The sequence below is a fragment of the Pelophylax lessonae genome (assembly GCF_965119305.1).
Source record: "Pelophylax lessonae genome assembly, chromosome: 7".
In the NCBI taxonomy this organism is placed as follows: Eukaryota; Metazoa; Chordata; class Amphibia; order Anura; family Ranidae; genus Pelophylax; species Pelophylax lessonae.
Genome location: NC_138774.1, coordinates 168,983,372 through 169,006,663, shown reverse-complemented (window position 1 = coordinate 169,006,663; position 23,292 = coordinate 168,983,372). Strand labels below are relative to the sequence as shown.

Below are 23,292 nucleotides of genomic sequence, written 5' to 3'. Positions count from 1 at the left end.
TATATATATATATATATATATATATATATATATATATATATATATATATATATATATATATATATATATATATATATATATATATATATATTATTATATATATATATATATATACACATATCTCTATATCACCAACGTGCGTTCGTCAGGTAGTGTTCGTGTTCACGAACGGGTGATATTGAATATGGATGAGGCCCAGAATGCCAAAATTTGCATCACTGCACTTGGTGTTTTCCTTAGCAAAGCCTTCACCTTCACACGATCACCCAGTGGAATGAAGAGAAAAGGGGAACGAATGGCCCCCTTTTATTCATGGGGTAGTGGCAGGTGAGGATAGTTTAGGAGAAGGAATAGGCAGAGTTTTAGTTGTCAGGCAGTTTAGAGCCTGTCAGTTTTTAAGTTAAGCTGATTGGCTATAGGTTTTAGTTAGCTTACTTTAGTATCTAGGGAGAATAAGCCCCTGACCTGTCTGAGCCGGTTTCTCCCGCCTATGAAGAGTTCAAAGTTGATTGGCTGAAGGGGTTCAAGAGGACCCATTTAAGGGTCCCCTCACAGAGGAGACGTCACTCCGTCGGTCAAGCAGCGAAGAAAGAAGACAGCCCAGCGGTTCCCCTCCCACCCCCCCCCTTTTTGTTTGTCGCGGTCAGTTTGTTATTTTAGGGTCACCTTCGGTCACGTCGAAGGGGGACGTTTGTTGTATTTTAAGTTGGATGTATCAATGTATTTAGTTGAGTTATGACAACCTGGGTCGTTGGGACCGGGTTTGTTCTATACTGCTGTTATTTAAAGTTTAAAAGATTTATCGATTTTTAATGTGTAAAATAATAAACGGCCGCGGCCTCTTTCATTCCAAATTTAAGTCTGAAGGTGTCTTTTTTAATATTTATAAGTAAGCTTAAGAAAATCCTGCCTACTACCCCATAACTAAATGAGCCGCTTACCAGATTTAATGGACCCCTAAAGGTGTCTTCTTTCGATTTTCTTTGGGAATTTATCATGCATTTAATATATATCAGACAGTGTTGAATAATGCTTTATTTTGAAAAAGTCCTTTACTATTTAAATAGGGAATACATTACCAATAGATTTGTTAAAAACATACATGGCAAATGTCTATTTGACATTCCATGCTATATCTTGGCTGAGAGGACTTCTTTAGCTTTTTTTCATTCGTGTTTACGAAACTTCTTGACATTGTACAATGCTTCCGGGTCAACAAACATTTCCGGGAAAATATTTTCGGGCATGCGTGATGAGGTTAAACTGAACGACCTCAACACCAATGTATAGAATATCGTTCTTTCGCAAACGAGACGACAGAATTTTTCGGGTTTTTCAAACGTTTTTTTTCGTTCACAATATCGATATCGCTCATTCATGGCTGGACATTATTGAGTAGAATATCGGCCGATCGCTCGCTGAACGGAAATTTTCGGCCGATTTTCTTATCGTGTATTCCAGCCATAAAGTCTGAAGGATAATAAACTGGCCCTTGATTTAGAAAATATCGGGAACCCCAATCTATGGAGAGGGTAGTTTTAGATGTACTAGCCGATTTAGATGCAACCTCCCCACTGCTTTTTTTAAAGCATAATGTACAGTAGGTTTGTTGTTGCTGTGCCATGTAAGGCCTTCATCTCAGGTACTGCATGTCTGACATTGCACCGCAAGGTTTTTTGTGATACCCTAGGGGCCACATAATGCTTACAGGGTTAAGCGGCATCATGCATTACCCAATGGTTCAGGGAACTTTGCTCTGCACAACGTCATACCGCTGAGTGAATGTAATTATTTTGCATGATTGGACCGTATTGTTATATGGTGTATTTATGAGGTGTGTTGCAGTACAGGACAGAATGTACCCCATATTTGTTTTTTGTTTTTTTTACATATTTTATATATAAAGTAAAGTATACTTTTTTCAAAAAACAAAAATGAAAAACAAAGCCAATCTCCAGCTAACACTCTTTAGCCAATTGAAGACCAGGCCTTTTCTGACACTTTTTTTGTTTACAAGTAAAAATCTGTAGTTTTTGCTAGAGAATTACTTAGAACCCCCAAACATTATATATTTTTGTAGCAGAGGCCCTAGAGCAGGGGTGGGGAACATTTTTTCTGCCAAGGGCCATTTGGATTTTTGTAACTTAATTTGGGGCCATACAAAATGTATGCATAAATGTAATAGGCATTGCGGCAAAAAACGCTGTAAAAAATTGCGTGACTTTGAGGTCACAAAAGTGTGAAAGGGGCCTTCAATAATCAAGGTATAGTGTGCCCCCTTTCAATGCAGAGTGACCACAGCGTGCCCCCTTTCAATGCAGACTGACCACAGCGTGCCCCCTTTTAATGCAGACTGACCACAGCGTGCCCCCTTTTAATGCAGACTAACCACAGCGTGCCCCCTTTCAATGTAGACTGACCACAGCGTGCCCCCTTTTAATGCAGACTGACCACAGCATGCCCCCTTTTAATGCAGACTGACCACTGCGTGCCCCCTTTCAATGCAGACTGACCACTGCGTGCCCCCTTTCAATGCAGACTGACCACTGCGTGCCCCTTTTCAATGCAGAGTGACCACAGTGTGCCCCCGTTTAATGCAGACTGACCACAGCGTGCCCCCGTTTAATGCAGACTGACCACAGCGTGCCCCCGTTCAATGCAGACTGACCACAGCGTGCCCCCTTTCAATGCAGACTGACCACAGCGTGCCCCCTTTCAATGCAGACTGACCACAGCGTGCCCCCTTTCAATGCAGACTGACCACAGCGTGCCCCCTTTCAATGCAGACTGACCACAGCGTGCCCCCTTTCAATGCAGACTGACCACAGCGTGCCCCCTTTCAATGCAGACTGACCACAGCGTGCCCCCATTCAATGCAGACTGACCACAGCGTGCCCCCATTCAATGCAGACTGACCACTGCGTGCCCCCTTTCAAAGCAGACTGACCACTGCATGCCCCCTTTCAATGCACAAAGCCAGTGCTCTTACCTGCAGTGGCGGCTTCTCCTCGAGTCCTCCCGTCTCCTCCTCGACCAATGGCATGTGTTCGCCTTTTCGGCCAATCAGGAAGCGGGTTTCAAACCCGCTTCCTGATTGGCCAGGGGGAGGATGCGTATTACAATAGCGAATTTTCATTTGCTATTGTCACACAAATGGGCGGGCTCGGGGCGCACTGCTCTGTGCTCCGGGTCCACCCTTTTCTGAGACTCACACTGTTAGGACGGAGCCATCGGCTCCTTCTGACACAGCAGCACGGGGGGGGCCGGACGCAACGATTGTGCGGGCCGCAGGTTCCCCACCCCTGCCCTAGAGAATAAAATGTTGGGTTTTGCAACTTTATATATCGCACTGTATTTGCGCAGCGGTTTTTCCAACACAAATATTTTTGGAAAAAATACACTTAATGAATTTTAATGCCCACAAAACACAATACAAAACTATATGTATTATATAATAAACAAATTTTTGACAAACTACTTTGCCATAGGTGATGCTTTAAAAGCCTTTACAGGTTACCAGTTTAAAGTTACAGAGGAGGTCTGGTGCTGGAATTATTGCTCTCGCTCATGGAGCGATCACCGTTTACGTATGCATGTGTTGGCCTATGCCTGAAAACGATTGCGAAACACGTTACATATTGCCGGAATGAGAGCAATAATTCTAGCACCAGACCTCCTTTGGAACGCTAAACTGATGACCTATGGGGGCTTTTAAAGCGTCGCCTATGAAAAATATGGGGGACTGATGTTTGTTGGGATTTCACGAGTGTATGGACATGTTGGGTATCTATTTACTTGTTGCAACTTTGTCTTATATTTTATCCAACAATTGGGTAATTTTTGGTGTTTTTGTGCCCCCTAAAGTTAACTTTAATGTGTTTTTTACTGACATTTTGTATTTCCTAGACCATCCTTTTTCAACCAGGGATTCCTTGGCAAAATGCCTAGAAACTGCTCAAAAATGTATACAAGCCAGCAGGTGGATCAAGCCCGCCTTTTAGTTACACAAAGCCACAGGTTTTTATTGTGCACCTTTAAAACCTTCCAGCCACCGGCATCCTAACAACCAGTGATGTCATCAGTGTTGATAAGAGGGGTGTTGATTGTCTGCACAACATCCTTGTTTGCCCCTTCCCATCAACACTGGGGGTCACATTAGATGAGAGAAACTGAGGGAGAGGGGGAAACAGTGGAATACTAGTTGGCATAAGGCCTCTTACACACGATACTCCTGTTTGAGCATCTCCTTTTTCAGCTGTAAATTTGTCTTATTGAAATGCGCACATTTTCACGCATATGCGTTTGTGCAAATTTGCGTCTTTTCGCACAAATGTATTCTTGCATTTTTGCAAAATATGCAAATTAGCATTTTTCAGATCAACAGTATGTTCGTGTGCGTTCATTTGTGCGTATTTGCGCGCATTAGGCGTAAATTACTGTGCAAAAATGCAGATTTTTCTATTTTGTTCTTACTGAAGAATACAAGGTACTCCTTTATGCGCCTGTGTGCCTATGCACATTACAATTAATGGGCTGTATTTAAGTTCAGAAAAAAAAAAAAAAAAAGCTGTACTGAGCTTTTTGAAGCTGCAGTGTGCAAGTGGCCTTAGTGTGCAAAAGCGTATTTGCTTTGTAAGAATAAATCACCTCTAATGTTGGGTGTCCTACGTGTGTCGATGCCACTGCATAATGTATAACTTTCAGAATAGTTTTTTACATTTAAGAATGGGGTGCCATAGGATTGTGCATAATTTTAAAGGGTGACTTGATTGAAAAAAATGTGAGAAACACTGTCCTAGACCTTTGCAATAATATCGCGTGACATAAAAAAATTGGTACTACCACTTTTTTTATTCTCTAGGGCAGGGATCCTCAAACTACGGCCCTCCAGCTGTTGCAGAACTACACATCCCATGAGGCATTGTAACATTCTGACATTCACATACATGACAAGGCATGATGGGAATTGTAGTTCCTGAACAACTGGAGGGCCATAATTTGAGGACCCCTGCTCTAGGGTGTCTGCTTTCAGAAAATATATGTTTTGGGGGTTTTATTTAATCTTCAGGCCTAAAATTATATTTTAAACGTATACAAAAAAAAAAAAAAATGGCTCTGGAAGCGCAAGGGTTAAATTATAAGTTCACCTTCGGGAACATGTTACATGTTCTACCAGTAGGCTGTTGGTTAAAAAAAAATCTAGCTCCTAACTTTTTTTAGCTGGCTCCTAGACTCAAAGCAAATTAGTCAAGCCCTTCTTTACCAATTTAAAAATGGAGTCGCTTACATTCGGGAAACTGGAAGTGATGAAACTGCTCATCTCTTCTGGCTTCCTATACCACAGAGATCATCGAGGACCTTTCGGTTTTCAACAATCTCTGTGGTAAGCACCAGGAGGGCCCGCCTGTAAAAGCCATCCAGTGGAGCTAATTAGCCGCTAGGATGGCATTTACATAAAAGTCGGCCGCCAGAAGAACTAAAACAATAGCGGGATAATGCCTGTAGCTGCACTTAAAGCCAAATGACATCAAATGACATACATGTGCATAATTTGGCGTTAAGTGGTTAAGCAGTTACAGTATTTTTTTCCCTTTCAGTGATAAATGATTTGTCTCAACCCTCTAACTGATGCTGGAAAATAACAGACTTGCAGGGTCACTAGGTCCTCCGGTGACCCTGCCAGTAGGGAAAGAAAACCAAAAAAGGAAACTAATGTAACCACCACATCTAAGAATTGGTAAGCTGCAATATAATAAATGTTTTTGGGTTTAATACCACTTAAACGCTGCTTTAAAAAATATTCTATTAACCACTTGCCGACCGCCGCACGACTATCTACGTCGGCGGTCAGCCCCTCACAGGCAAACTAACGTAGGGCTACGTTGCTTGCTTGTGAGGGTCTAGGGAGCGAGCGCGCGCCCCCAGAGGCGCGCTCCCGCTCCCGCGTGGTCACGGACCCCCCCGCGCGTGTGACCAGCGGACCCGATGTCCGCCGGCCACTCGGCGATCGGCGGGGGAGAGGGAGAATGTCAGGCAGCTTGTGTAAACAAACTGCCTGTCATTCTCCTCGCTGCAAAGACACTGATAAAACGGATCTGGTATGTAGATCCGTTGATCAGTGTCCTTACAGCTAGAGCCACAGCCAATCACAGTAGAAACCACGCCCCTAGGGACACACACAGCCCCTCCCTTCCAAATAAAGTTAACCCCTTCACTACCAGTGTATTTTTACAGTAACAGTGCATATGTATAGCACTGATTACTGTATAAATGTCACTGGTAACCCCAAAAGTGTCAAAAATGTCAGTCAAGGGTCCGATCTGTCCGCCGCAATGTCGCAGTACCGCAAAAAAAAAATCGCAGATCGCCGCCATTACGCGTTAAAAAAAAAAACAACAAAAATGACAAAAATCTTTCCCTTTGTTAGTAAACGCGATAACTTTTGCGCAAACCAATCAAAATAAGCTTTTTGCGATTTTTTTTACCAAACATAGGTAGCATAAAACAAATTGGCCGAAAATTTTTAAAAATTTTGATTTTTACATTTTTTTTGGGGGGAATTTCATATAAAAAAATGTGAAAAATATTGCTATTTTTGCAAAATTGACGCTCTTTTTTTGTTTATAGCGCGTGATCAAAAAATCGCACAGGTGATCAAATACCACCAAAAGAAAGCTCTGTTTGTGGGAAAAAAAGGACGTCAAATTTGTTTAGGTACAGCGTCGCACGACCGCGCAATTGTGCGTTAAATTCACGCAGTGCCGAATCGCAAAATACCCCCTGGTCGGAATGGGGGTAAAATCTTCCGGGGCTTAAGTGGTTAAAGTATGTAATCTTACATAAAAAAAAAAACAACACACACAACTACCTTTGCTTTCATTTTTGCTCTTCGGAAGTGGTGTAATGTATTATAGAAAGAAATTATTCAGCGCTCAGATCTAGCAAAAAATGGTATATATGCAGCTGAACACCGGAATAGGTCAAACCTATCAATACCCAATACAAACAATTCAATTCAAATAGGTGCAGCGCTAAAATTGCATACAGTAAATCGCAATATCTGCTAAATGTATACAAAAAATGTCCATATATCAGTAGTAAGGTTTAAAGAGTAGTTCCTCCAACTTCATAAGTACTAAGGAGACCCGTGCTGTTAAGATGAATGCAGGCACCACTTCAAACGTGAATCCATCACCAGAGTTAGTACAAGCCTCTCACCTCGATCACTCGACCATTAAAGGTCACTGCACTTTAAGTCAGGGTATATAGCCAGATGGACTCCTGTAAAAACCCGATCTCCTGTGCTCTGAAGCGGACTCCAAGATCAATCAGCAGTCGTTCATCCCATAAAAGACATGAAAAGATCTAGTGCTCTCCATCTAAAACGGCTTTATTTCAAGTACTTAAAAAGGTACTACTCACATAGGAAGCACTTTCCCAGTGCATTAAGGAAGACGTGAAATCAGAAGCATGTAGCAATGGTGTGCTCCGATGCAGCAATACCTCCGGAGCGTCGCGGGTGACGTCACAACTCCTCCCCCGTACGCGTTGCGTCAGTGGGCGAGACTTCTTCAGCGGGGTAAAGAGTGTAATGTATTCTTTCATTTCTGAGCATGCGTGGTCTTGGTCACACTTTTTTTTTTTTTAACAAATGCTATACTAGTCTGTTCGTACTAGAAAAATGTTCATGCTTATCCTTTTGGATATTTTCACATGAACTGTCGTGATTGGCTCTCGAAAAGCGGAGTACCATTGATCAGATTATCAGATGAGAGCCCCAAAAGCAGTATTTTTCATCTGATTTTTTCATCCTGTGTACTAGGCATAAGACTGAAAGTGCATCAATGATGCAGAATTTTGATGTGCTTCCATAAAATTGCTTGGTCTAATAAAAGTCAATGGGAGTGCACCAAAAAAAAAAAAAAAAAGGGCACACACAGTGTAAACCCAGGCTAAAAGATTTTCTGAAAAATGGATGACGGGATATCGCTTACGCTGCATGCACACCTGGGCGACATGGGAGCATCACATTTTTTGGCGTGACAGAATAAACTGCCCTACACTCTGAAAAACGCACCAAAGTAGCCGCAGTGCCTTTTCTTTGGAGCTGACGCGTTTTTACACATTTTTGTATGTTACAAAATGCCTATTTTAGCGCATTTGGGGTGTCATTGGAAGAAATGAAATCCAAAACGCATGTTTTCTGCAAAATGCACCTGGTTCAATTTAATGGGCTGCAGCACTACAAGGACACAGCAGGGAGGACTCCCCCATCCACCTGCAATATGAAGATGGGGAAATCGCCTCGGATTTTTTGTAATGCATGTCCAGCTTTGGTGTCACTTTAAAGATACGACCTAGTTACAGACAAAGAGTGATGCTTAAAAATCAGTACAGCTTCCATCAGACACAGGTTACAAAGGGACACCATCATCTCTCATCTCCAGTTATGTTGGAGGCCAGCAGGAGGAAATCTGATGGCTTTTGTGTCCAACATGCATGGAAATGAATGGGGATCGAACCTGTCCACACCGGACACTCAGCCCATTCTTCTGATTGGGGTCATGTCATTGTTCTCACCGTCTGATCTGTCATGGATCTACAAAGACTAAAAGAGAGAAAGCAAACCACGATAATAGAATTCAGCAGATCTACAAGTGATCGCTGTGCAGAGATCCATCCTGACAGCCAAGGATCCTGGATTGGGAATGGCTCCTCTCTAGATCTATTATAGGGCATCGCATCCACATGTTAGCTGTGGCACCTGCTGGACCACCCCGACCCCTGCTGACTTCCAATCGCTCTCATCTAATGATCATTAATCGTCTCCAATCAGCAATCTGATCGGTTCTAGCTGAATTCCTCCTAAAATAACAATAGTCTCCATGCAGAAGAGAATCCCCCACCGATCGGCCATACACACAGTACCTGATCTCCTTGATGCTCTCCAGCTTACACATGATCTCCTGCTCATCCCCCATGCTCTGCGCTTTACACTTCACCGTCCAGTGGAATGTGAAAAGCACCAACAACACAGTACAATGGATAGAGATGTGAGCACAGCTCCAAGCAGGCACAGGGACACTCCGCACTGCTTGCTGGGAAATTAAGTTCTCTCTACCGCCTCCCCATAGCTAATGTCCGGCTCCAGGACTACATCTCCCAGAAGGCTCCGCGCTCCTGTGTACACTATCTACTTCCTGCAGGCGATTGCTCTCTTACTCCCAGTCTTAATCAATGTGCTGGAGCTAATGATGTGAGAGCTTGTCAGGGGAGGGAGGGCAGCGCTTTGTGCCCAGATTAATGGCAGACTGAAGATCACAATATATTGCCTTCTCTAATGAGTGTGTGTTGCCCTGCTGGGAAGATCGCTGATATCCTTGTCCTCGGCTGACTGCACCCTCCATTTATCAATGGCTTATTAGTGTAAGCAGGAAAATGTCTAGGATTACAATAATGGGTTTCTTCCCTCTCCTGACCATTCAGAATGTACATCAAGACTCATATCAAGGGCTCGCTTACACCGCAATCTCTGCGTTTCCTGTGCGCTTCTGTGTGTGCGTTTGCAGTGTGTTTATTTTTTACATTTATTTTCTTTACGAAGTTGCATTTAAAAATAGAGCATGCTGTACTTTTTTCAAAACATTGCAGCGGTATAAACTAGGCTCATTGGAATCCATTCATTTTTATTGCATATGCCTTCATACTGCATTTAAACAAGGCACCTAACTACATCTGGTATAAATGGAAACGCATCAAAAACGTGCATGCAGAAATGGATTTGGAGTGCATATTTGTGGTGTGAACTGGCCATAAAAAAAGCAAAAAAATGCACTGGAATGCATCAAAAAGCGCACATGCAGGAACATATCTGGAGGATGTTTTTGTAGTGTGAGCTGGCCCCTAAAGTATATTTAAAAAAAAATCAGGATGAGGGATGTTACTGACATTAAGGGTCAGTTGACACCACATGCAGTCCAGTGTGTTTTTTTTCTGTATTATAAATGCATGGATAGTAGGTTACAGTACCTTTCTACCTATTTTGTTACATAAAGCCCCGTACACACGTACCGATTGTCGGTAAATATTCGACCAATCGGCCGATTGTAGGCTTGTTAGTATGATGCTTCCGACAGCGCATTTTCGGCCGAACAGAATCTGTCGTGCAGGCATTAAAATTTTTGTTGGCCAACACCAGAACGGCCGATTGTTCGCCAGTCAGTACAGAATTCGGCCGACAGACAGCAGATTTGCAAGACTGGGCATGCTCAGAAAAGAAAAAAGACAAGGAAAGTTAACCATCACATGACATCACTTCTGCAGTTGGCTGTTGTTGGCCGACAAAATTCGTGTGCAGTCTTTTGCAGTTTTCAACAGACAAGACAGCCCTGGACAAAAGACGGCCGATCGTTCGGCCGACGATCAGTACGTGTGTACGGGGCTTTACAGCTTTGAATTCAATGTTTTGTAATTCCGAATTGTATGTGATGGATCAGAACACAATAGTCTAAGTTGGTGAAGTGAAATGAGAAAAATATATACATAAAACTATTTTTTAGAAATAGAAAACAGAAAATTGATATGTATTCACCCCCTTTGTTATGAAGCCCATAAAAAGCTCTGGTGCCACCAATTACCTTCAGAAGTCACATAATTAGTGAAGTGTCACATGATCTGTCATTACATATACAGTGCACACCTTTTTTAAAAGGCCCCAGAGACTGCAACACCTAAGCAAGAGGCACCATTAACCAAACACTGCCATGAAGACCAAGGAACTCTCCAAACAAGTAAGGGACAATGTTGTTGAGAAGTACAAGTCAGAGTTAGGTTATAAAAAATATCCAAATCTTTGATGATCCTCAGGAGCACCATCAAATCTGTCATAGCCAAATGGAAAGAACATAGCACAATAGCAAACCTGCCAAGAGACGGCTGCCCTCCAAAACTCACGTACCGGGCAAGGAGGGCATTAATCAGAGAGTCAGCACAGAGACCTAAGGTAACCCTGGAGGAGCTGCAGAGTTCCACAGCAGAGACTGGAGTATCTGTACATAGGACGACAATAAGCCGTAAGCTCCATAGAGTTGGGCTTTATGGCAGAGTGGCCAGAAGAATGCCATTACTTTCAGCAAAAAACAAAATGGCACGTTTTTGAGTTTGCGAAAAGGCATGTGGGAGACTGCCAAAATGTATGGAGGAAGGTGCTCTGGTCTGATGAGACTAAAATTGAACTTTTGGGCCATCAAAGAAAAGCTATGTCTGGTGCTACATGCAAGGATATTCTTGAGCAAAACCTGTACTACTCTGTGCATGATTTGAGGCTAGGACGGAGGTTCACCTTCCAGCAGGGCAATGGCCCCAAACACACTGCTAAAGCAACACTTGAGTGGGTAAAGGGGAAACATGTAAATGTGTTGGAATGGCCTAGTCAAAGTCCAGACCTCAATCCAATAGGAAATTGGTGGTCAGAATTAAAGTGGAGTTCCACCCTATTTTTATACTTACCTCCATCTTCTCGCTCCGGGTCACCTGAAAAAGAAATGGATAATCGCATATTTTTTTTTTTTTTACTTACCTCGTAGCGAAGAAAAAATACTTACCTTACTTCCTTCTTCCTCCTTCCTGGGCCGCGGCCCGTCGTCACTTCCTGGCTCTGCAATGATTCCTGGGAGCTGAACGTCGTAGCTCCCAGGAATCATTGCGCCTGCACCGGCCCCGACGTCAGTTCCGGGTCGCGCGCGTCATCCCCTTCTAAACAGCATCTAGGCATGCCCAGAAGCTGTAGAGGGATGACGCGCGCGACCCGGAAGTGACGTCGGGGCCGGCGCAGAGCATCGTGGGACCAAAGAAGGCGGAAGAAGACGCCGAAGGGGATCTCGCTGGCTTCAAGCTGCCCACATCTGAGATGGCAGCGCTGGACAAGACGTTTGCAAGGTAAGTATTTGTCCTAACAGGTAAGTGCAACCCGGGACAGATCAGAGGCTAGCCATTGTGGAATGTACTAGCCCTGACTGTCCCGGGGGTATTAAAAAAAAAAAAAAAATCCAGGGTGGAACTCCGCTTTAAAGATTGCTGTTCACAAGTGCAAAAAAACAAGTGGTAAGATGTGGCAAGCTCATAGAGACTTATCCAAAACAACTTGGATCAACATTGAATTTTTCTGTTATTTTGTCCTATTTGTTGTTTGCTTCACAATAAAAAAAAAAAAAAATCTTCAAAGTTGTGGGCATGTTCTGTAAATTAAAAGATGCAAATTCTCAAACAATCCATGTTAATTCCAGGGTGTGAGTCAACAAAACACAAAAAATGCCAAGGGGGTGAATACTTTTGCAAGGTACTGTATATGGTTTTCAATGGCATAGTTCACACCAGTGAGGTCGGTTCCAGAAAAAAAAAGTAGAACATGCTGCTTTTTTTTTCGGCACTGTACTGGAATGTGGTAAAACGCATCAAAAATGCACTGAAACACACATGTCCTTATTTAAGGTAAAGAAGAAAGGGGGGGGGAATGCATTAGAAATGTGCATGCAAAAAAGCATCTGGACTGCGTTTCTATGGTGTGAACTGGCCCTTGAGGCCAGTTCACACCACATGCGTTCCAGTGCTTTTTTTTTTTTTTTTCTGCATCCAAAATACATAGAAAGTAGGTTACATGGTTTTCAATAGCATAGTTCACACCAGTGCCTTCCAGTTTCAGAAAAAAAGTAGAACATGCTGCATTTTTCCTGCTCAGAACTGTACGGGAACGCGGTTAACTGCATAAAAAAAAAAAAAACGCACTGGATGGACCCCAGTAGGGTGAAAAAAAAAAAAAAACAGGAAGAGGAAGGAAAAAAGGGGGGAAAAACCATCTGGACCACATCACCCCCCGCCTGGCACCTGCCGTGATTGTACACTGCGGGAGCTTGTCAGCAAGTTCCAGCCAATGATTCAGGAGCAGCTGATCGGCTGTGTACAACATGGTAAACAACACAGAGCTCTGTACAGAGGGAGCGATCTGTCAGTTTTTCATCCCTGCCAAGCAGAGATGAGAAACTGAGGCTGGGTTCACACTATTTTGAATTGGATGCTGATTTAACCGCATCCAATTTGCATGTCAGGAGATTGTGACCAGCCCTCTATGGCAGTGGTCCTCAACCCTGGCCCTCAGGGCCCACTAACAGGCCAGGTTTGCAAGATAACTGATATCATTTGGTGCTCAGTGATTGCAGTACTCCAGTCTGCATCTCCCCAAGGTAATACTTAAAATCTGGCCTGTTAGTGGGCCCTGAGGACCGGAGTTGAGGACCACTGCTCTATGGAGCTGGTTCCCCAATCTCCAGAGCGGCTCCGGTGTGAATTGCACAGGAGTCCTGTGCGTCTTCAGGTCCTTCATGAACCTTCATCAGACAAGCTGCCATAAATGTGGGGCGAATGTTGTCTGGTTTCTATTGAACCGGCCGATGTCGGCCGACATTCGGCTCGTGTGTACTAGACTTTAGACAAGCTCAGTCCACACTCAAGAATGAGGGATCACATACAGATAAAACTTCCTCTACATATGCATGAGAATTATAATCGAGACCTCTTAACCACTTTATCCCCGGAGGATTTGGCTGCTCAATGACCAGGCCCCTTTTTTCAACTTGGCACTGCGTGACTTTAACTGACAATTGCACGGTCATGCAATGCTATACCAAACAAAATGTATGTCCTTTTTTCCCCACAAACAGAGCTTTCTTTAGGTGGTATTTGATCACCTCTGCGCTTTTTATTTTTTGCGATATTAATAAAAAATAAGCAAACATTTTGAGAAAAAATTACATTTTCAACTTTGTCTTTTAAAAAATATCCAATATACAGTAAAACCTTGGATTGCGAGCATAATTCGTTTCGGAAACATGCTTGTAATCCAAAGCACTCTTATATCAAAGCAAATTTTCCCATAAGAAATAATGGAAACTCAGATGATCCGTTCCACAACCAATTATTCATAAGTCTTTCAGTTTATAGTCTATATACAAAGATTCTAGCAATGTGATAGGTTGTGTCATCATAAAATGTCCATCCACAAAAGGCGCCTCCACTACGGGATTAGAAGCAAAATCCAGCAGGAGCTACAGAGTATAAAAGAGAAGAGAGGTGCCTCTAAGTGTAGCAGTATGGGGACATTTAATGAAGGTACAACATTTAGCAACTCATATGGTTGATGATTAAAGAGGCACATCTAAGTATGCAGGCATCTGGGGTAAAGCTGTCCACATAGACCATCTTCTGAACCACTGGCTCTCACCGATGTCAGTCTGCAATTGTGATTGGGAAGACTACCCTGCAGTAGAGTGATCTGAAAGCGAGACTTTGAATCGCTCGTGGAGCGCTGCGTGGAAGGATGTGATGAAGATGGCAGTGCGAAGGATGGTCTATGTCCGTGATGGCGAACCTTGGCACCCCAGATGTTTTGAAACTACATTTCCCATGATGCTCAACTACACTGCAGAGTGCATGAGCATCATGGGAAATGTAGTTTTAAAACATCTGGGGTGCCAAGGTTCGCCATCACTGGTCTATGTGGACAGCTTTACTCCGGATGCCTGCATACTTAGATGTGCCTGTTTTAATCATCAACCATGTAAGCTGCTAAATATTGAACCTTCATTAAATGTAACCATATTGCTACACCTAGAGGTGCCTCTCTTCTCTTTTATACCCAGTTGTGACATGACGCTACTTGTATATCAAGACATCGCTTGTATATCAAGTCAAAATTTATTTAAAAAATTAGCTGGTCTTGCAAAGCGCTCTCAAACCAAGTTACTCTCAAACCAAGGTTTTACTGTACTCAATTTATTTCATATATTTTGGCCAAAATGTAATTAGTTACATGTCTTTGACAAAAAAAATCTCAATGAGGGTATTTTTATTGGTTTGCGCAAAAATTAGAGTGTCTACAAACTATGGTGTAAATACTGGAATTTATGCAGCTTTTACTTTCTGACTGCCTATCTCATTTCATGAAGTGCTAAAATGGCATGGCAGTACAACACACACACACACACACACATTACCACTTTTTGGAAAGTAGACATCCTAAGAAATGTCCTGAGAGGCATGTTGAGCTCATTGAATATTACATTTTTTTTGTCACAGGTGTTTGAAAAATGACAAAAACATTTTTTTTTTTTTTTTACACAAAGTTGTCATTGAAATGATATATTGCGCATGCATGCCATGGGTATATGTGTAATTACACCCCAAAATATATCCTGCTGCTTCTCTTGAGTACAGGGATACCACATTACCACATGTGTGAGACTTTTTGGAGCCTAGCTGTATACGGGACCCCGAAAACCAATCACTACCTTCAGAATTTCAAAGGGCGTACATTTTTCACTGCATTTAGGTTTAGGAGGCCCTGAAACGTCAAGATACCACAAAACCCCCCAAATGACCCCATTTTGGAAAGTAGACACCCCAAGCGGTTTGCTGAGAGGCATGGTGAGTCCACGGAATATTTTATATTTTGCCACAAGTTTGGGGAAAATTACATTTTTCTTTTTTTTTAATTTGTCACTAAAAGATAAATTGCTCACACATGCCATGTGTATATGTAGAATGACACCCTGAAATATATTCTGCTGCTTCTCCTGAGTACAGGGATACCACATGTGTGAGACTTTTGGGGAGCCTAGCTGTGTACAGGACCCCAGGAGGTAAAATGTGCAATTTTTGCCATTAGAAAACCTGAAGGTGGTTATTGGCTTTCCAGGTTATGTATACACAGCTAGGCTCCCAAAAAGTCTCACATATGTGGTATCTCTGTACTCAGGAGAAGCAGCTGAATGTATTATGGGGTGTCATTTCACATATACCCATGGCATGCATGAGCAATATATCATTTAGTGACAACTTTGTGTAAATAAAACAAAAAAAAAATTGTCACTTTCCCGAAACTAAGGGCAAAATATAAAACACTCCATGGACTCAATATGCCTCTCAGCAAATAGCTTTGGGTGTCTACTTTTCAAAGAGGGGTCATTTTGGGGGTGTTTGAACTGTCCCGGCATTTTATGCTCAATCTTAGCCACACATCACCCACTCTTCTAACCACTTGAAAACCAGGCCTTTTCTGTTACTTTTTGTTTACATGAAAATATATATATTTTTTACTAGAAAATTACTTTGAACCCCCACACAATATATATTTTTTTAAAGCAGAGGCCCTACAGAACAAAATAGTGGGTGTTGCAATTTCTTTTGTCACACGGTATTTGCGCACAAATTTTCCAAACACAATTTCTGCGAAAAAAATATATTTTTTTAAAATTTAATGCACAAATGCACTATATAATTCCAAATTGTTTGGTAAAATTTAAAAGATGATCTTATGCTGAGTACATAGATACCAAACATGGCATGCTTTAAAAATTGCGCACGCCTGTGCAGCGGCAACAAACTACGTACATTTTTAAAAGACTTTAAAAGTCTTTACAGGTTACCACTTTAGACTTACAGAGGAGGTCTACTGCAAGAATTACTGCCCTCAATCTGGCGTTCGTGGCGATACGTCACATGCATGCTGCAGTTGCGGTTTACATATGACACTAGACCAACGCTAGCGTGCGCCTTTGCGCGCAAGCACGGGGGGACAGGGGGGCTTGATTTTGTTTTTTGTTTTTTTTTTGCTTTTTTATGTTATTTTGACACCTTTCCTTTCCTTTCATTTTTTTTTTTTTTTTTTTTTTTTTTTCCATAATTGTTATTACAGTGAATTTAAATATCCCCTATGATAGCAATCTGCAGTGACAGGTACTCCTTTTTTTTTTTTTTTTTTTTTAAATTGGGGTCTTTTAAACTCTAGATCTCTCCTCTGACCTTAACGCATCTAACCACACCAAGATTGGTGTGATAAGATGCTTTCCCAATTTCCCAATGGAGCTGTTTATTTCTTGTTCATGACAGAAGTCATGAAATGCTCGTAGCTTCCGGTATCTTAGGCCATAGAGATGATTTGGAGCCATTCTCTTCTCCAATCAGCTCTATGGTTAGATAATTGAACCACCAGCTGCACTCTCGGGTTAACCGGAGGGACAGGGGAGCCCGAGAAAAACCACGGAAGGCGGCGGGAAGGGGGGGGGGTCCCCTTCCACTGCTTGTAAAAGCAGTCTAGCAGCTAATTATCTGCTAGGATCACTTTTACATGTAAGCCGACCACTGGCTGTAAAAAACGATACCAAGGTGATGCCTAAATCTGCAGGCATCATCCTGGTATAACTACTCAAAGTCCAGCAACGTATCAGTACATTGCTGGTCGTTGTTTGGCATATAGTGCAGGCTTTTTTTTTTTTCATGCACCCTGTGGCCTGAACGAAAAAAATAAATCAGCACAGGAAAATTGTATAGTATTACACACCATTAACCGCTCAAACATCCAAACCCACTTCTTAATGATGGGTATACATGACAAAATTCCATGTATACCTAATGGTTTTTTGCTATCCCATGTGCCCCAGAGCAGCGGGAGCGAGCAACGAAGGGCTACGTCGCTTTACCCAGAAGCAGCTGAGTGCCGCAGTAAATGTACGGTGGGCGGGGCTGAACTGTTTTTTTTTTTTTAGTTTGGACAGAGGGACTATGGATTGGAGTACCTATTATGTCTTTATTGCACAGACAGTGCCCGTTAAAGAGATTCACCCTCTCTATTTGTCCTGTTTACCATTATCATTGAAAGGGAAAGTAAAAGAAAATCCCACATTTTGGGTTGTCCCCAGAAAAGTAAGGTGAAATCTTCAGATGGGAACACTAGTTCTGGTGAGCTGGGGGGCCTCAATGGATTCCTTTGATTTGCAGGGATTTCCTCTCGCTTCCTGTTTTAGCTATGAAACAGGAAGTGAAGGTAAATCTCTCTAATGAGAAACAGATGGCAAAATAAGATTTACAGAGGCTATAACCCTCTTTTACGCTATCCAAAATGAAAAAAAGTTATGCCTATAGCTCTACTTTAAGTAGTAAATGCTTCTTTTTACATAAAGTTTTTTTTTTTTTTTTTTTTAATTGCACTGGAGATTGTATTGTGGTAAATTTCTATGCAGAGTCCAGCTTTTTAACACTTTGATTAATAATTTGTAACATGTAATAATCCTTGGGGCATCTCAGCTAGTACCCTTCAACCCTTGTCATTATCAAATAAATTCATTTACATTGTTTATTGTTTTTAAATTTGTATAATATGTATTATCTGCAAAATCCTTATAATTCCGTTTCATTTATTTTTATTGAGTGCAAAAAAAGAATTTTATAAAAGAATGTCTGGTGGTTTTCCTTCATGGCACATTATTATTGAAATTCAAATTGAAATAAAAATCTGCATAACAAGGAATAATGTGAAACCAAAATAGGTTCAGAGGGTAGGTCCTGGGTCCAGGCTTAGCAGCTTGTGTAACATATGAAGCAAAAGCAAGACTACAGTAGACAAGATCCAGCAGCCTCGTAGATTCGGAATGCCTTCCCAAACACTCACATGATATCAGGTTGTCTATCATGAATATTTCAGAACTGTAGAGAAGTCAAGAAGCACCAAAAAGAGAAGAGCACTATAAGGCCCCTTTCACACGAACGATCCGATCAGATCCGCCTGTCAGTTTTTTAGGCGGATCTGATCGGATCCTCCATGCATCCTTATGGGGCAGTGGATGTCAGCGGAGACATGTCAGCTGACACCCGCTGCTATCCGATTCCGATCCTGTCCGTGAAATCCGGACGGATGGAAACCCTATTTTCCATCCGTCCAGGAGATCGGATGGTATCGGATGAGAGCGGACAGGCGGTCCGCTCTCATCCAATTCCCCCATAGAGAGCAGCGGGGCTCTGACACCTCCCTCTCTGTACACAGAGCGGAGAGGGAGCTGACACCTGCCTGCTCAGCGGGATCTGCGGATTAATCCCCCGCTGAGCAGCACAGAGTCCACCAACAGAGGCAGACCGTGTGAAAGGACTCTTAGGAAAACTTGGAGCAAGAAGACAGAACTAGAAAATGCAAAATAAAATCTCCACTCTGCTAAGAACTCCCGACCCACTTTCAAGATCAAAAAGCTTTATCATTTTGAACTCAATTTATTAAATAGAATTACATCTACCCCAAATTGCAAAACTGCAAATGTATGAAGAACCTCCCTATGGTATAAACCCATGTAAGTATTTTACATGCATTTAAAACATTCATAATAATAGTGATTACAGACAGCTGATACATTTATAGTATATTATATTCATAAGTCAATTTGAAATGTATTTATGAATGAGATTTTATCTAAAGGGTAATTTCCTAGCTGTATTATTCCATGTTTTAAACCCCCAAATCTTATAATTAAACTGGCATACAGCCCTTGGATGCAGCTTACACTTATTCACTGCCACAACCTGTACAGGAATGGGTAATATTAACCCCCGGGGGTGCGCATCTGCAGCCCTCCAGGTGTTGTTGAACTATATGTCCCATGAGGCATTGCAACACTCACAGTTACAAGCAGCGGGGATCGGCGGATCAATCCTCGCTGAGCAGAGAACGGTCCGCACCGGACAGCGGACCGTGTGAAAGGAGCCTTAACCACTTGCCGACTGCCTAACGTAGATCTACGTCGGCAGTCAGCCTAACGTAGACCTACGTCGCTTTGCCTGTGAGGGTCTAGGGAGCGAGCGCGCGCCGCCGGAGGCGCGCTCCTGCTCCCGCGTGGTCACGGACCCCCCCGCGCGTGTGACCGGCGGACCCGATGTCCGCCGGTCACTCTTCGATCGTCGGGGGAGAGGGAGAAAGTCAGGCGGCTTGTGTAAACAAGCTGCCTGTCATTCTCCCCTGTGTATGAAGGATGATCATACGGTTCTACTATGTAGAACCGTTGATCACTGTTCATACATCTGAAGCCACAGCCAATCACAGTAGAAAGCACGCCCCTAGGGACACACATAGCCCCTCCCTTTTAAAAAAAAGTTAACCCCTTCACTGCCAGTGTATTTTTACAGTAACAGTGCATATGTATAGCACTGATTACTGTAGAAATGTCACTGGTAACCCCAAAAGTGTCAAAAATGTCAGTCAAGGGTCCGATCTGTCCGCCGCAATGTCGCAGTACCGCAAAAAAAATCGCAGATCGCCGCCATTACGCGTTAAAAAAAACACCAAAAATGACAAAAATCTTTCCCTTTGTTAGTAAACGCGATAACTTTTGCGCAAACCAATCAAAATACGCTTTTTGCGATTTTTTTTACCAAACATATGTAGCATAAAACAAATTGGCCGAAAATGTTAAAAAATTTAGATTTTTACATTTTTTTGGGGGGGATTTTCATATAAAAAAATGTGAAAAATATTGCTATTTTTGCAAAATTTACGCTCTTTTTGTTTATAGCGCATGATAAAAAAATCGCACAGGTGATCAAATACCACCAAAAGAAAGCTCTTTTTGTGGGAAAAAAAGGACGCCAAATTCGTTTAGATACAGCATCGCACGACCGCGCAATTGTCCGTTAAAGTCACGCAGTGCTGAATCGCAAAATACCCCCTGGTCAGGAAGGGGGTAAAATCTTCCGGGGCTTAAGTGGTTAAAGTATAACTAAAGGCAAAACGTTTTCTTTAATTTTGGATAGTTGGGGAGATTTGCCTTCATTTCCTGTCCCATAGCCAAAACAGAAAGTAAGAGCAATCCTTACAAATTAAAGGAATCCCTTGGGGACCCACAGGCTAACAGAACTAGTGTCCCCATTGGAAGATTTCCCCTCTATTACTTTTCTGGGGACAACCCAAAATTTTGGATTTTCTTTTACTTTTACCTTCAATGCTAATGGTAAACAGAAGAAATGGAGAGGATGAACAGGGGCACAGAAAGCAATTAAACACTTAAGGACCGAGCCCATTTTTGACACATTTTGTTTAAAGTTAAAATCTGTAATTTTTGCCAGAAAACCACTTACAACCCCCAAACATTGTATATATATATATATATATTGTGACAGGAAGTCAGCTAAATCTGGGAATGTAGTCACAGGAAGGAGATACATTTCCACCTGATTTAGAAAGTCCATTAATTAATTTAGGGTGTTGGCTACAGAGCTAGCCAGCAGGAAGTTGAAAGGCCTTCACCTGTTCAGAATGAGGGAGTTAAGGCTCTATAATTTGTTCAGAGAAAGTCCTATTGTTTGCTGCCTCCAGAAGCTGCATCCTGAAGCCATGTGGGCTGGGAGCAGGAGGACAGTCAGCGTGTGCCTCCCGACAGGATGTGTGGGCCTGGGAGAAGACCCCCCGGAGTGATGTGTGCCCGGGACGGTAACCAAGGGTGAATACGTCTCAAAGGTGAGAAGACGAACTGTTGATGTGAAAGAAACAAAGGACTGTGTTGCCCTGTGAAGCTATTATAAAAGGACTATTGAGTGTCCGTTGTAGGACAAGGAAGTCTGCCCGACGGTAGGTTGGAGACAGACACTTAGGCAGGTTCCAGTTGTGAGAAGGTAGCCGCCCACAGAGGCAAGGATTTATTTTCTGTTTTATTTTATTTTGGATGTTTTGCTGCATACAGCCTGGTGAAGAAAACACCATTTAATAAACCACACTGTTTGTTTGCAAGCACTTGTCGGCTACCTCTCTGGGAAAACGCACCCCCCAAGGGGTCATCCACACCCGCCACCGAGCTAATCCCTCACAATATATATATATATATATATATATATATATATATAATATTATATAAAAAATTTTTTTTAGCAAAGACTCTGGAGAATAAAATGGGGGTCATTGCAATATTTTTTTGTCACGCTGTATTTGCGCAGCGGTCTTTCAAATGCCATTTTTTTTTGAAAAATTACATTTCACTGCATTTAAAAAAAAACGAAACAGTAAAAGTTAGCCCATTTATTTTGTATATTGTGAAAGATGATGTCACGCCAAGTAAATAGATACCCAACATGTTACGGTTTAAAATTGCGCACACCCACGGAATGGCGACAAACTACAGTCAATAAAAATCTCCATAGGCGACGCTTTAAAAAATGTTAACGGTTATCAGTTTAGGGTTAGAGTGTAGCTCTTTTTTTTTTTTAATTATTGCTCTCGCTCTGGCGATCGCGGCGATACCTCACATGTGTGGTTTGAACAGTGATTTCATTTGCGCCGTGACTTCCATATACGTTTTCTTTCGTGCGCGAGCTCACGGCGACTGGGGGCAGCTAAAAATGTATTTATTTATTTTTTTTCCTATTTATTTATTTTTATTTTAGCACAGGTTTTTTAGGCTCGGTTCACACTATTGCGATGCGGGAAGGCTGCGAATTCGCAGCCTGTTCCCGCATCGCACACGCACCCCCGGCAGTTCACACTGCCATATGCGATCCGCTGGGGGTGTCAATGTAATCTTAACGACACCCCCAGTTTGATCGCATATCGCAGTGCGATCGTGCAGTTCGCACAGGATCGGATCGCACAAGTGTGAACCGCTGTGCGATCCGATCCTGATGCGGCAGCAAAAATGCCTCCTGTGCGTCTTTGCTGCGGGTGCGGTGCGAATTTAGCCATACAAACTGTATGGCTAAACTCGCACCGCACAGCTGATCGCATGTCATGTCGGAGCAGTGCGCTCCGACATGACATGCGAACCCGGCACACGCAGAAGTGTGAACCGGCTCTTAAGGGAAAAAAAATCCGATCACTTTTATTGCTGTCATAAGCAATGTAAACATCCCTTGTGACAGCAATATGCAGTGACAGGTACTCTTTATGGAGGGATCGGGGTCTAAAAGAACCTAGACCTCTCTACTACACTTCCATGTATTCAAAACGCTAAAAACTGCATTTTTGAATACATTCACCTTTTAAATCTGGCGCCTTTAGCAGCCGAGTAACCCAAAGCCGCATCCGGCTTTGATCGGGACTCCATCCAGCCGGCGGACGTGCTGGCTGGTTGCTCGCGTCTCCTGGTGGCGGCGGGAGGGGGGGGCGTTCCCCCAGCTCGCTGGGGTAACGATTGTGCAGGTCCCGAGCCGCATCGGTCGTTACCGCCAGAAAGCCGACCACCGGCTCTAAAAAAACGGTACTGGATGATGCCTCTTGCTAGAGGCATCACCCTGGTACAACCACTTAAAGTCAGCCGACGTAGACCTATGTGGGTGGTCAGTAAGTGGTTAAAACTGACAAGTGTTCTAATCCCTCTCCACTCTATCCAGCATTAAAGAAAACTTTTGCCTTTAGTTATACTTTAAAGTGTTACTAAACCCACAATAGTAAAATCATTCTTTATATGCAGTAAAGCATGCTTGTTATACTCACTG

At 42.6% G+C, this 23,292-nt stretch overlaps 1 protein-coding gene across 1 annotated transcript in view; it reads right to left on the bottom strand.

Moving 5' to 3' along the window:
- Positions 1 to 9,085, bottom strand: part of ZC4H2 (zinc finger C4H2-type containing) — a 43,725-nt gene extending 34,640 nt beyond the window's left edge. Inside the window, exon 1 of the mRNA XM_082264458.1 lies at positions 8,929 to 9,085. Within this exon, the coding sequence (XP_082120584.1) occupies positions 8,929 to 8,981 (53 nt within the window). The 5' untranslated portion in view covers positions 8,982 to 9,085. The remainder of the gene's footprint in view (positions 1 to 8,928) is intronic.
- Between the last annotated feature and the right edge of the window lie 14,207 nt (positions 9,086 to 23,292).